We start from the raw sequence: 13,107 nt of genomic DNA, 5'->3' as shown, positions 1-13,107 counted from the left end.
CAGAGACCCATAAACGATCCTATATTTAATTCCTATTTCTTGTCCTTTCATTTTGGAGACCTAGCCCTCCCCGGCCGACATCGGAAAATCCGCCCTCTTACATCAGTCTGGGTATGTCACTGACAGCCACTGTCCCGTCATGGGCCTCGCTCTCTCCATCTTCCTCCTCTTCATCACTACTTTCCGACTCCTCGCTAGAGGAGGAGTAATCAGTCACCTTCTTCAGCGGGCGGTTTGTTTCTTCAATCCGGAGTTCTCTTAATTCTTTGGCTAATGCCGTCAGATCCTACAAAAGAAAAGTTTGTTCAGCATGTAGGAATTGTAGATACAACAAAGTCACATCTCTCAGCAAGTCAGTGCTCCAGCTTAAGCAACAAGAAAAGAAAGCTCTATATAGAACGGTTACAAACATAGTTGCTGCATGGAACTCAGAAAACGATGTTTGTAGCACAGAGAAACTAGAAAAGAAAGATGAAATAAATTTAGACTTTGCTCAAAACCAATTGCTAGACTGAGACGGCTCAGTTCTGAATATACGCGTGTATATATGTGCGTGTGCGTTGTGTGTATACACATATATACAAACATTGGGTTCTCATTTTATTTTGGGAAGGTGAAGTCGGTCACCCTCAGAGTTTATGGGAAAACACAGGGGATTAGCAATTGTTCCCCAGTATTTTGGGTCTCCTGCCCAAGCCACGGTCATGGCCTCTCCCCTCTTTGATTGCTACTGTACCAAAAATCTAGCATCAGTCACAGAACAGAGCAATTCCCAAAGTTCCAGCTACTACAATGGCTCATTTGGTGGGTCATCATTCCCTGGAGAGCAGAGGCACCACATCAAATAATGGCCCACCCCAAAGCCTAGTGCCACTGAAATTTATAGCCACGGAGCTGAATTAATCAAGAGGAACAACAACAAAATCGAAAAGAAAAAAGAGAAAGGAAAAAAAAAAAAAACACAAGGAAATTCTCTTCCAGAACGATAGGTGTTTCATTTTCTTTTGTTTAAAATTACAGTCACCTGGCAGAAACCCTTATGAGGAATACCAAAGTGCATGTGCAAACACCAAAAGAGAAGAGATCGTTTTTCAGTTTTCCATGAGTATGATGCAATCTTTAGCCTTATGGATGTGATGATGTGGTATTTAATCACCAGGCACATTGCAGGCAGTGTGCTGAATCTCTGACTACCTTTTATTTCACATGCTTTCAGAGCAATGCAGAGGGAAGCAGTTCTGCAAAAGCATGGCCGCTCTAATTTGCATGGGTCAAACTGCCCATGGCACGTAGCATGCAAATGAGGAAAAAGCAATTTGATATCAGTCTTACCATTTCTCCCTATATTAGTGACCCATGTGGGAATCAGAGCATTCAGTGAGAGACAGGGGATTAGGGAGAAAGAAACTCATTGAAAGATACTAAATCCCACAGTTTTCTTATGGCCATATTCTCTCTTTATTTCAATTCAGAAATGTATTTGTCCAATTCACCTGATGTGAGATTAGAGCAATGTAGGTGATCTAAATGATACCTGATAATCTATCCTAATTGGTCAGAAGAAAAACTGAGATAAATGTGTATCGTTAAATTATAAATATAATTTTATTTTGAGGAGATAACAAATCATCATGTTTCTTTACTGTCACCTGTATATCAGGCATTACTATGTTGGTTAAATCCTTCAGGTGTTTTATTTGGTGTAGAATTTAGGAAGGTCAAGGTGCTAAGTGAAGGTCCAGGGTCATTTCTTTCTCATTTCATAATAAAGTCAAAGGAAAGCACGACTTTTAAATTTGTTCTGAAGTCACTTGAATTGAAGCACTTGGAAAAGGGTAGTTTCTGAAAATTCAAATTGTGCATTTTCCACCCAAACATGCTTGCTGGGCTTTTATACACATGCACACACGCATGGCCTCAATCTCAGTGGATATATTTACCCCATCTGTGAAAGTGAAAATAGAATTCTATTAAAAAGACTCAAAGGTGTTTAAATATAACGTATACCATTAAAGAAGAAAATTACCACATAGACAGAATTTTATGCAAATCTACTTGTTTCTTTGGCAATGGGCCAAAACAGGAAAAGCCAATATTCAGATTTCAGCTTATACTCCTCATTTCCTCTTGACATTGTCAATGTTTACCTTTATCAAATTGAGAAGAAAGTGAAGGGTAATGCAATACTTGAGCACAGTGGGAAATATAGTTTGGATATTTGTTAAAGCTATGAACAGAAAAGGTATTACAATCTTCCAAACCAGTAAAATAATAACAAAATTTATTTTCTATTTTGTCTTCTATATTTTAGGAGCATGTTAGGTCTCATCAAAGAATATAAGGCATTTAAAATGTTACTTATGATTAAAAAAAGCATTTTATTATAATTTAAAGAGAGAATATGGTTTAAAATAATTTATTTCTAATGTCAATAATTCTGAGTAAAATATAATAATGTTAGCTATGATTTATTTAAATTTATAATACGTTTTCCCCGTGGATTCATTTTCCTTATCTTTGACATTTCATGACAAGATAAAAGAGATTTTTAAAAAGTCAAAACTATTTAGAAATATTTAGCTTGTCCAAAGCCCATTGAATTAAAGAAACTCTCATTTGTAAAAATGACCTAAATTTTTCTAAACACTGTATCTAGGAAAAGTTTAAAGCTCTGACCTGCTTTACAACTTCACTTTTAATTAGAATTTTTTTTTGTTTCTTCATTATTAAAAAGTTATCTTTCTTGAAACACTGGAAGTAATTGCAAATTCCTTTTAAGTTTACTTGGTAACAGCTTGGACAGTGAGACGTATATGAGACTCCCGAGGTAACAATAATGAGTAATTCGAAGGTAATACCCCAGTCAAAGAAAATTAATCTTCCATTGCCAATAGTCTACATGCTTAGCTACAGTTTTGTTCCTTATCCATCCACTCTGGAAAAATTTACAATAGCAAAGTTATAGAAAATAGACACAATCTAAAATTGACACCATTGGGTTCAGATCCATTTTCATACATTTTATTTTCTGACAATACCAATTTTCTCCATATAATGAGTTTTTGTGGTAATTTATTGCTTGGCTGTCTCAAGCCTGAAGCTAAAAAAAATTTCAAAAAAGAGAAAAAAAGTGCTATTTAGTATGGAAATATTTGAGAAATGCACAACTAAAAAAGAAATACGGCAAAATGGTAAGATTTTTTTGACTATGGAGTAAATGTGAAGATAGGAGACTCTTACCCAAAGGCTTGTTTGATGTAACACTTTTTAGAATTAACTTGATATATATTTTTTCATTAAAAAAAACTCTTATTTAATCTGACAATTATGTAGACTTTACCTCAAAAGGTGCTCTTTTTGGGTCTCTTTTTAGAAACAATGTAGTTTATTCAGATTTTAGTTCAATTTTTTGAATTATTAAAATAAAGGTTAAAAGCTTTTAGGCTGGTCTTTTTTTTTACATATGAAAATAATTTATCTCCTTTTTAGGAAATCTTAAGAAGTGACATTGGGGAAGTTACTTAACTCCAGCATCCTCAACTGAGAAAAAAAGCTTTTAGATCACTAGCTACTGTTCAAGTTTTGTCCTGTCTATGGGTGTGCGATGGGATTTTTCAGATTCTTACACAATAACAAAAATATAGTGCTAAAGCCAGTATTTGCTTATGTATCAATCTTCATGTCACATGTTTAACTGCTAGAGTGAAAAGAATATTTTCAATGATTGTATTAAATAATCACAGACTATATTGCACAATCTTATATCCCATTAGAAAGGAATGCTAAATTAATGGACACTCCTTGAGACTGATTTTCATGAAAAATCAAACTGTTAAATTAACAATAATAAGCAACATGCTTTCCAAGAGTTTAGAAACTTTTCATTTCAATCCTGGGTTATCTAAATGGCAAATCAGTCACAATGGAAGGAAGCCATATTGAACCCTGTGACTGAAGATGGGAGAAAGGTTTAATTCAAGGTTTCTCAGCTGTGGCACTATTGATGTTTGGGGCCAGATCCTTCTCTACTATGGGTGGCTCTCTTGGCATGGTAGGATGTATAACAGCATCTTTCTGCTCTACCCACAGGCTACCAGTAGCACTGCCCCCCACTTCCAAGTTGTGATGAACAAAACCACCCCAAACTTTGCCAAATATCTCCTAAGGGGAAAGAAGGGGATGGAAGGAAAAGGAGAGGTGGAATCGTCCCTGGGGGAGAACTACTGAGTTAGGCAGAACCAAGTAATCCTGTATTTTTAGTGGTTTGGATCAGTGATATTCAAGGGATAGTTAACAGAATCACCTGAAGGATATTTTCCAATCACACATGGTCCGAGATTTTGGTGTGCCACTTACATCACCTCAATTACTTATACTTCTGTTGCTATCTCTCATCTGTGTCCAGGGTATGAGAGTAAAGCAAAATAAATAAAGCAATTTTTAAAAAGCCTAAAATATCCTGGGTTAACCAGATGAAATCCATTTTCCTCATGACAACCACCTTCAAGCTGAAATCTTGTGAGATTTCCCTTGAGTTGCGCACACACACAACCCTTTTTCTGGCAGCCATAGCAACAGAATATTGCTTTCTGTCTTCAACCATGTGGGAAAAAACTGATAAAAGGTGTAATAATTGCTGTCCTTCTGACTATGATGAGGGAAAGTTCAGGGCTGTGGTACAAAGCAATGAAAAACGTTCCTCATTTTCCTCTCTTATAAATGCCGTCCACACACTGTAGACACAGAGTCTCATTCTTTTATGAGCAGTAATCTCTTACCTAAGAAATAACATTCTAAACCACTCTGAATGGTAAGGCAGTCCTAATTCTGAAAAAGAGAGGCTCTTTGGTAAAGGTCAGAAGCATAGGATCCGACTTCTCCCACCTGCTAAAATGGCGCCATGCCGCGGGCTCAAACTAGCATGAGGACTGCCTCTTGGCTTTCTCAAAATGTTCTCGCACACGTGATCTTGAGTGATCCTAATCAATCTTACGACCGAGGCAGAGCAGGTGCCTTCATCCCCATCTTACACATGAAGAAACTGTGGCCCAGAGAGGTTAGGAAACTGGTCCTGGCCAGTTATTTACTCGGGGGAGCTAGAATTTGAATGCAGCTTGCTGATTCCAAAGCCAGCGCTTTTTCCATGTCGTTTCACAAAAATAGTGCTCAGCAGAGCTACAGCCTTAAAGCCATAATAGTAGTCTTCAGATTCCATGCACTCAGGACTCTTTGCAAGGCCTGTCTCTTAAAACAAACAACAGCACAACTCCACTGTGCTGTATTCATGCAGGTCTGACAAACAGCAGGAAGGCAGTCATCCTTCTTAGCAAGCTACCTAAGATTGACAAAGCCATATATTTTTCTAATGGAAAAATGTCTCCGCAGATAAGGAAATAAAGTCACTTAACTCGCCAGGATTCATTAACTAAAGTTGATGTTGCTGCCGATGCTGTAGTTAATGTCCCACAAAATTAATCTAACAATACCCAGTAACTCCTTGTTCACAAATCACACATTATAAATTTGGAGTGCTTTAGAATGATGTCTCTTTCTCTGTTAGTAAAACTGCCATCCCCTCGCGAGGCTGGTGAGCACAGGTTAAGAGCTCGGGCTTTGCTATTGGAAGATGCTGGAATGAAAAACTGCCAATAACAAAGCACTAACTAATGTTTATCTTTAGCTAGATTGCAACATTGGAAAAGTGACATTTTGGCTTCGAAGGAAGGTCTCTGGAGCTTTACCCGAGTGTCTGAGGGCCTCAGGCTGGCTGCCATTGAAGGGGCTTGCCTTCCAGCAGACCACTCCGGAGGAGTGAACTTTAAATCTGTGATCCAACAGGCCACATTTCTGAATGTCAACATCAGGAAATCACCTGTATATTTACATCTTGTGACAGCATGACCAAGAAAAGGTAATACTAACCTCATCTATAGCTTTCTTATAGCTCTGAAAAAGGAGGAACCCAATCCAGAAGAATCCACAGGAGGGGGAAAAGCCAGAAGAAAGAGAGCAGGTTAGACACAAAATGGGAATTGTTAGTACACAACTGATAAATGCAAAATAGCAGAAAGGGCGTCAACCCCAAATGGGGCAAATTCCCTTCATTATTACTCTCACTATGCTTCCTTACTTAAATATGTAAAAACCAGAGTAAACCAAAAAGCCTTCGCATTCATTTCATAGAAAAGGTTCTCAGAAATTTTAAGTAAAGTATGTGGATGGATAATAACTCATCCCAAGTTAATTTCCAACTTTCAAATATCAGCCTCCATGCTCTTATTTCTTTTGCTAAAACTATCTGGGGTCTGTCATGTCACAGCAATGAAGCTAGATTTCAAGTTGTCAGGCCCATGGTCAAACCATGCTTATCATGTTTTGGTCCAGAAAAATAGAGTCCTAAAGACATGAAAAACAGCATAAATTACATTAATTCATATGGAAAATAATATGGGGAGAGGGCAGAGTAGACAACAGAAACCCAAAGAAAGTGCCCACATCCCTTCAACTGCTAGCTTGAACATCTTTTTGCCAAAGCTGCTGAGTAGAAATTATGTTATGATAGGAGTTATTTCCCACCTTTTTTATTCTCTAAAGTAGTGCTAATGATTGGCAGAAAGCCTAATGGCAGATAGGCAATCTGAGATCTGTCCAGTTCTTTCCTAATCAGGTATTACTTTCTTCTGGATACTTCTAGCATCCATTCTTCTTCTTAATCTCATTAAGTTTTGTTTCATAGTCATGGGTGTATCCCCAACTACTGTGTCCTGTGGCTTTTCTGGTAATTTAAAAGAGTTCAAAAGCACTCACAGCTGGTCGACTAGGTCGGGTAATGTCCCTGGATTCTTCTGGCTTCACCTTGGAAGGCTCATGGGGGAGCACAGGTGATCCTTCCGACTTACTGTTGGCTAGGTAGAAAGACAGGGATCAAGAAAAATAATGACCATCAAAAGTGTTGACTCAAGTTCTAGAGTTCTGTGGTGAGTCATCCTTCGGGATTACTCAGGGGATACATCATTCATTTAGGCAAATCCTGAAACACATCCATGAAAAAATTGTTAATATTCAGGCAAATGCACTTAGTCTTGTAACCTGGAAGTCACTGATAATAGTAAGAAAAACTAGCACGTACCAGCACCACCACCATTTACTGAGTGCTAAATGTGTGTCAGGCTTAATGCTAAAAGCCTTCTATGTCAACTGTCTCATCGAATTCTTGCTGCAACCCAATGTATGGCCCTCTTTTCCCATTTCACTGTTCAAAACAGACTTAGAGAGATGGCATACTAGCCTAAGGTCATGCTGAAATTATGGGCAGAGTTGGTATTCTGTCTGGCTTACCCAAGTCCTATTCTGGGCAGTACACTAGACCAGCTTCTGTGTTAGCATTCTATGGTTGGTTTCTTCTTGTACCACTTACCCGTCAGAGTAGGTTATTTTGAGGGAGTGTTGTGGGAAAAAATAGAAACCTATTTTATGTGATGGAATGGTTTTTAAATGGGGGGCAGGGGTTGTCTGGGTCCTTTAAGGAAGAAAGAATGAGGTGGGGACAGGAAGGAGAGTATTGGTGACAAAGGGGAAGAGCCCCAGAATGGAGGATGAGGGAGGTCCCCCAACAGCTACAGAGTGAAGAGTATCTCTCAGATTTTTTTATAGGTACAGAAAAACAATCTGGCATCGGAGAGATTCTTTTACTGTAAAGTGGTCTTTCATGGGCAGAAACACATCAGGGATACAACAGTGTTTTTAACCCAGAGGAACTAGGGGCCAAAGGAAAGAAGATAAGAATTAAACCCAAACCAGATCAGAGAATTACAATGATACGCATAACTTTAGTTTTCTTTAGTTTTCTCTAAGGATATTAAGATGCTTGTGAATAGAAAAAAGATAAATGAATGGCACTTTTCTCAATTAAGTAAATTTATATTTGAAGTAAAGCAACAGAAGTACACATAGCTATGTGCTGCACCACTGAGGTCTGAAGAATGCATATGGAGGCAGCCATATCCCGGTCCAGAGACAAGAGCACTGCACGCCAGATTTCAACCTTTCCAAAATGGAAATACAGTGACTCTACTTATTTGAAACCTTAAAAAGCTAATATGTGGCAACCTATGATTGTGGCTAATGAAGAGGCTAAGAAAAAGGGTTGGTGGTTTTTCTCAGAGCACAGCAATTTGTTAATATTTATCAAATTGCACTTAAAAAAGTTCTGGTGTTTATTACTTGGAAGCAAAATTATCTTCTGAAGGTTATTCAGAAAGAGTAAATTTTGATTAGCTAGAAGCAATGTGTTGTCATGTGTAATTAGCTGGACATGCTAATGTTTTTCACAAGCTTCCTCATTAATGAAAACTAAACAGTGATAAATGACTTGAATAAATGGTCAGAGAGGCTCATTTTTTATCCCTCTTTGGTAGGAATAACTAGAAGAGTGAAATATACTTTCTAAGTCAAAGAGCTTATTTCTTCTTTAAAATGTATATGTGTTCTACGTTAGTCTTTACCGAATCCCACTTTGAGAGATCCTTCGTATCATGAAATATATTCACACACAAAGGGAAGGCTGGCATAACGGGAAGAGGATACTTGGGGGTACATGAAACTCTAAACAGACAACAAATGGAAATGGGAATTCAGGTGACTCAAAAGTAATATTTTCAAATAAGACCAATAGTCTATGATCATCCCGGAAAACAACGTGATCTGCAATTAGAAAAGATTTAGTCCACACTGTGACGTCACACATGTATATGACTGGGGATGGCGGTTTACTCATCTAAGGAGACTGAAGCTCCGGGAAGTCAGGACTCTGTGGCATCACACAGTGGTGGCCATGCCAGGAGCAGGAATCACAAAAGTCAGGAAGTAAATGGTGGGGGAAGGTTTACCTCGAACTCTGGTTCGCTCGCTGGACCCCGCTTGCGATCCAGGCTGAGAACCTCCTTGGGAGCTGGGCTGGGAGCTGGGGGTGCTGGAGCTGGAGGAACTGCCACTGCTGGTCCTCTGCAAGGGGCTCTCCAAGACAGGCTCCGTTCTCCGGAGGTCGGGGTTGCTGTGTGGAAGGCAGAACGCGGTGACTACACCCTGGACACCTTGCCATCCACAGACACAGTACAGTCCAGTCCCACCCCCGGTGCAAAGGAGCAAAGAGAGCACGTGTGTGACACTGCACGGAAGGGGTCAACGGAAATGACAGTCATGTCGTCCTCTGTGGAGCTCCCAGCCAGATACTGCTGGATGAGATGAACTCTTGACCCAGCTCCTGGGTCATTACACTAAAGTATTAGCTCTGAAATGGTGCTCGTCAAAGGAGGCTTTCTTTGAAACCCTTGTTCCTGTGTTCATTATAAAAAAAAAACAAAAAAAACCCGAAAAAAACAAAAAACCTTGAAAAATATTAAAAGATAAAAGAAGGAAGCAACACATTCAATCTCTGACCCAAGAGACATCCAACTATATTTTACTATTTGGTAGAGTATCTTCTAGACTTTTGTATATACAGAAGCATGCTGTATGTTCGGTTTTGCAGCTTTTTTCCACCCTCCCTTAGCACTGCTTTGGGAGCAGCTTCTTATGCTTACAAAAATAATAATGGCTGCATAATAACCCAGTATATGGATGAATTAGTTTAACTATTCCTCTACTGCTGGATATTAAGCTACTTCCAATACATTGCCGTGACATGCGACATTGAAATAAGTATCTCCAGGCACCTGCACATCCTAGTCACATCTCTTTCCTGGAACTGGGATTGTTGGGTGGAAGGACATGAACAGGGATGAGTGTGTTGCATATGTTTTTGTATGTGGGTGTGTAATGTTATCACTGGTTTTTGCTGAAGTGTATGAAACGGACCATCTTACTGAATTCTTACCACGCTTTAGGATGAGCAGTTTGCTACTTTGTAAAAAAAAAAAAATCTATCTTGTTGTTGTAATGTTGTTTTAAAACATTACTCTTGAGGTAGAATAATTCTTATTCACATTCATTTGCCATTTATAATTCTTCTGTGAATTGCTTAATCAAGTTCTCTGCTTACATAGTTAGTGGTATATTTGCATTTTAAATTTCTTTCAGTAAGTCTTTATATACTTTGGTTATTATCAAAAGGAGGTGTGTTTTAAAATAATTATTGGGCGCTAATTCAAGAATAAATACTTTTATAAAATCTTATTATTATTCACCTTTATATGTAAACTGCCCCCAAAATAGTGGTACTTATTTGCTCACTCAGTTGGTCTATACCAAGCACTGGGTCAGGTATTTGAGATACGGTAATGAACAAGACACAGTCTTGTCATCTGCCGGTTTAGTCGGACGCACGCAGCCAATTTCCTCCATGTTTGCCTGCAGTGAGCACAGGGCAGCATGGGAGCATGGACAGAGCCACGTAAGCCACTTTTGGTGATCATAGAAGCTGTCCTAAGAGAGTGGTGGGAAACAGCTGCTGAGGTTTTTATGATTTTGTTATAAAAATAAGCAGCATCCTCAAAGTTTCCACAAAGCTCTTCCTTTTTAATTTATACCTTAGAGGCCTTTTCATTTATATAATTCTGGGCCTAAATTAGTGCATAGATAATTTAGTGAAACCTGCAACTCAAAGCTCAAATCCACTGCCATCCACCTGCCGAGGGCCCCTACATGTTTCCAATGTCTTCAGTTCTCCAAACAGAACTGCACACCTTAGTGTGATCACAGACTATGATTTTAATGCAATAATTCATGTTAAAATGCAATTTTAAGCCTTCATTTTGCTCCCCTCATTTCAAGACTGTCAAGTGCACACTAAACTGTGTGGGGTGTCCCATGTTTCATGTATAAAAATGGAAATAATATGGTCTCTTCCCTTGAGACGCTTGCATTTTAGTGTACCAAAAATCTGGCCACAGAATGACATCATTATAGCAGCAACTGGACCAAATAATTTCTATCTTGAAAACTTAAGAATTTTGCTTTTGGTGATATATCTTCCAAAAACATTTGATCAAGTGAGAAAATGTTTTAAATATTGGGTTATTGTAAGACATGGCTCGTGGCTCTGGAAAACATATGTGAAAATAAATATGTCCTCATAACTTAGTAATTTTTATCACATAAATATAGAATTTATCACAATATTTATCTTAAGGTTTTATGGTAAAGGAGTTGCTAAGTCAACCCAACAGTATGATCGACTGAAGCCGAAGTGATTATCAAATTTAAGGAAAATGTTTAAATTCTCAATATTTTTATAGGACTCCTTTGCATAGTAATTATTTTTGTGAAAACTGCTAGCACTTAATTGGCTAAAATAGATTTGGATCCATACTGGAACTAGCCCTGATTTGGAGAATACCTAAAATGATAAATGTATAATACTTATGCAGTATCCTACCTTTTGAATTTTCCTTAAAGAAACAATCTTATCTCCTTTTATTCCCAATAATAAATTATTTCCCATGGTCTTGTTTGATTAAACAGTGATGGTCAGGAATTATTTATACATAATTAATAAAGTCCAAAGGTTTTTTTTTTTTTTTTTTCTAAAAATTGCATTGCTAGCCAACTGTATCACAGATTAAAGGTAATGGACATGCTAAGGCTTCTTGGTAGTTGCTTTCGTTTTGTAGAATGGTAATGTAGTGTTCTTTGTATTTAAAAATAAAAACAGTTATTGTGAGAAGGGTGGCTGTGAGCTCTGAGATATTTTTCTCTGGTGACTGTGGTGTGGTAGCAGGATCCAGCTACTTGCTTGAACACAGCACTCCTTTGGTAATTTAACCAATACCTTTCTGTGAAACACCTGCTTTGTGAGACTCGTTGGACCAATATGAGGGTTGGAGGACAGCACAGGTCACAGGTGTGAGATGCAGCAGAATTCTAGACGTGAGAAACAGGCAGCGGAGACAACAGCGAAGAAGGCAAATCTCTGCATGCTATGCGTGAAAGAGCCCGTAAGTATTGTTGGAGTTTGGGGAACGATGAATGCAGCCTGGGGTCATTGAGGTGGTGTCAAGAAGGAGACAGGACTTGACTGGGCCTTTGAGGAATAAGCAGGAAGTCTGGGGGAGCGCCTGAGTGAAGACGCAGTGGCTGTGATTTTTCTGGGGCTAGCTGGTGTAGAGAGGACACCCACCCTGATGGAGTACTAAGTCTGTGTTAGGATAGCCTGGAAGAATGGGTGATCAGAAGAAATGGATGCCTTATGCAGCAGTGCCTGTAAAGCTTGGTAGAGCACACAGGTCTCCCAGGGCAGGCTTATGGATGACTGGGGAGGAGACATGCAGGCTGACCAGGTGGGAGGCTGCTGCCATATTGATGATATAAGGCTTGGGCCCAGGGTGTCAGAGAGGGGCCTGGTCATTGGCAGAACCAGCTGGCAAGTGCATGTGTCTCTGATGGAGCTCAGAGCCTCTTTTGGCATGAAATTAATTGAATCCCATGGGTGTTAAATCCGTGACCTGGGCCTCATTAGCACAGGCCCTTCTTACTGGAGCTAACCAGCATGGGTGCTGATCTTAATAGGTTGCTATTTTTGCTGCTGGAGACTGAAAGAAGTATTTAGTGTCTATACAAACACACATAGAAATAGGGGAAACTTCAAAATGCTTTTTCTATGTTATTTTTTTTTTTTGGAAAATATAAGTATTTAAAAAATTTTATTAAAAAAATTTTAAAAACATTCTAATTTATTTTTGAGAGAGAGAGAGAGAGGAGGGGCAGAGGGAGAGGAGGAGGGAGAATCTCAAGCAAGCTCCGCACTGTGAGCACAGAGCCCGATGAGGGGCTCAAACTCATGAACTGTGAGATCATGACCTGAGCTGAAATTCAAGAGTCGGACACTTAACCAACTGAGCCACCCAGGCGCCCCAGAAAATATAAGTATTTTGATAAAATGTCATACCATTCATATTTTTCTTTTCCTTATTGTATAGTAATCTGGTCTGGCCTTGGGGCCAAGAGGTCTGAGATAAATGCTTTTAGAGGGAATTTCAGAAGAATTCTATGAAATAATAGATTTCTCTTGTTCACATATCAACTGAAACTACTCAGATCCAAATGTGTAAAAACTTGAAAACATTCATATATACTTCTTCAAATGCTAACTTTTGGTTCAGACATTTGCCA

General features: G+C 38.8%; 1 protein-coding gene across 8 annotated transcripts in view; it reads right to left on the bottom strand.

Annotated features, from left to right (window-relative positions):
* Positions 1–13,107, bottom strand: part of TNIK (TRAF2 and NCK interacting kinase) — a 440,791-nt gene that overhangs the window by 37,572 nt on the left and 390,112 nt on the right. For 6 of the 8 annotated variants that reach the window (XM_042998976.1, XM_042998973.1, XM_042998974.1 and 3 more), the window contains 4 exons: positions 8,889–9,052; positions 6,808–6,905; positions 5,923–5,946; positions 102–286 (listed from right to left, as the gene is read on the bottom strand). In XM_042998976.1, coding sequence (XP_042854910.1) covers positions 102–286; positions 5,923–5,946; positions 6,808–6,905; positions 8,889–9,052 — 471 coding nt within the window. The remainder of the gene's footprint in view (positions 1–101; positions 287–5,922; positions 5,947–6,807; positions 6,906–8,888; positions 9,053–13,107) is intronic. The other 2 variants (XM_042998970.1, XM_042998972.1) reach the window with 1 other exon arrangement.

This window comes from Panthera tigris, chromosome C2 (assembly GCF_018350195.1).
Source record: "Panthera tigris isolate Pti1 chromosome C2, P.tigris_Pti1_mat1.1, whole genome shotgun sequence".
Taxonomy (NCBI): Eukaryota; Metazoa; Chordata; class Mammalia; order Carnivora; family Felidae; genus Panthera; species Panthera tigris.
This window is presented reverse-complemented; position numbering and strand designations above follow the sequence as displayed.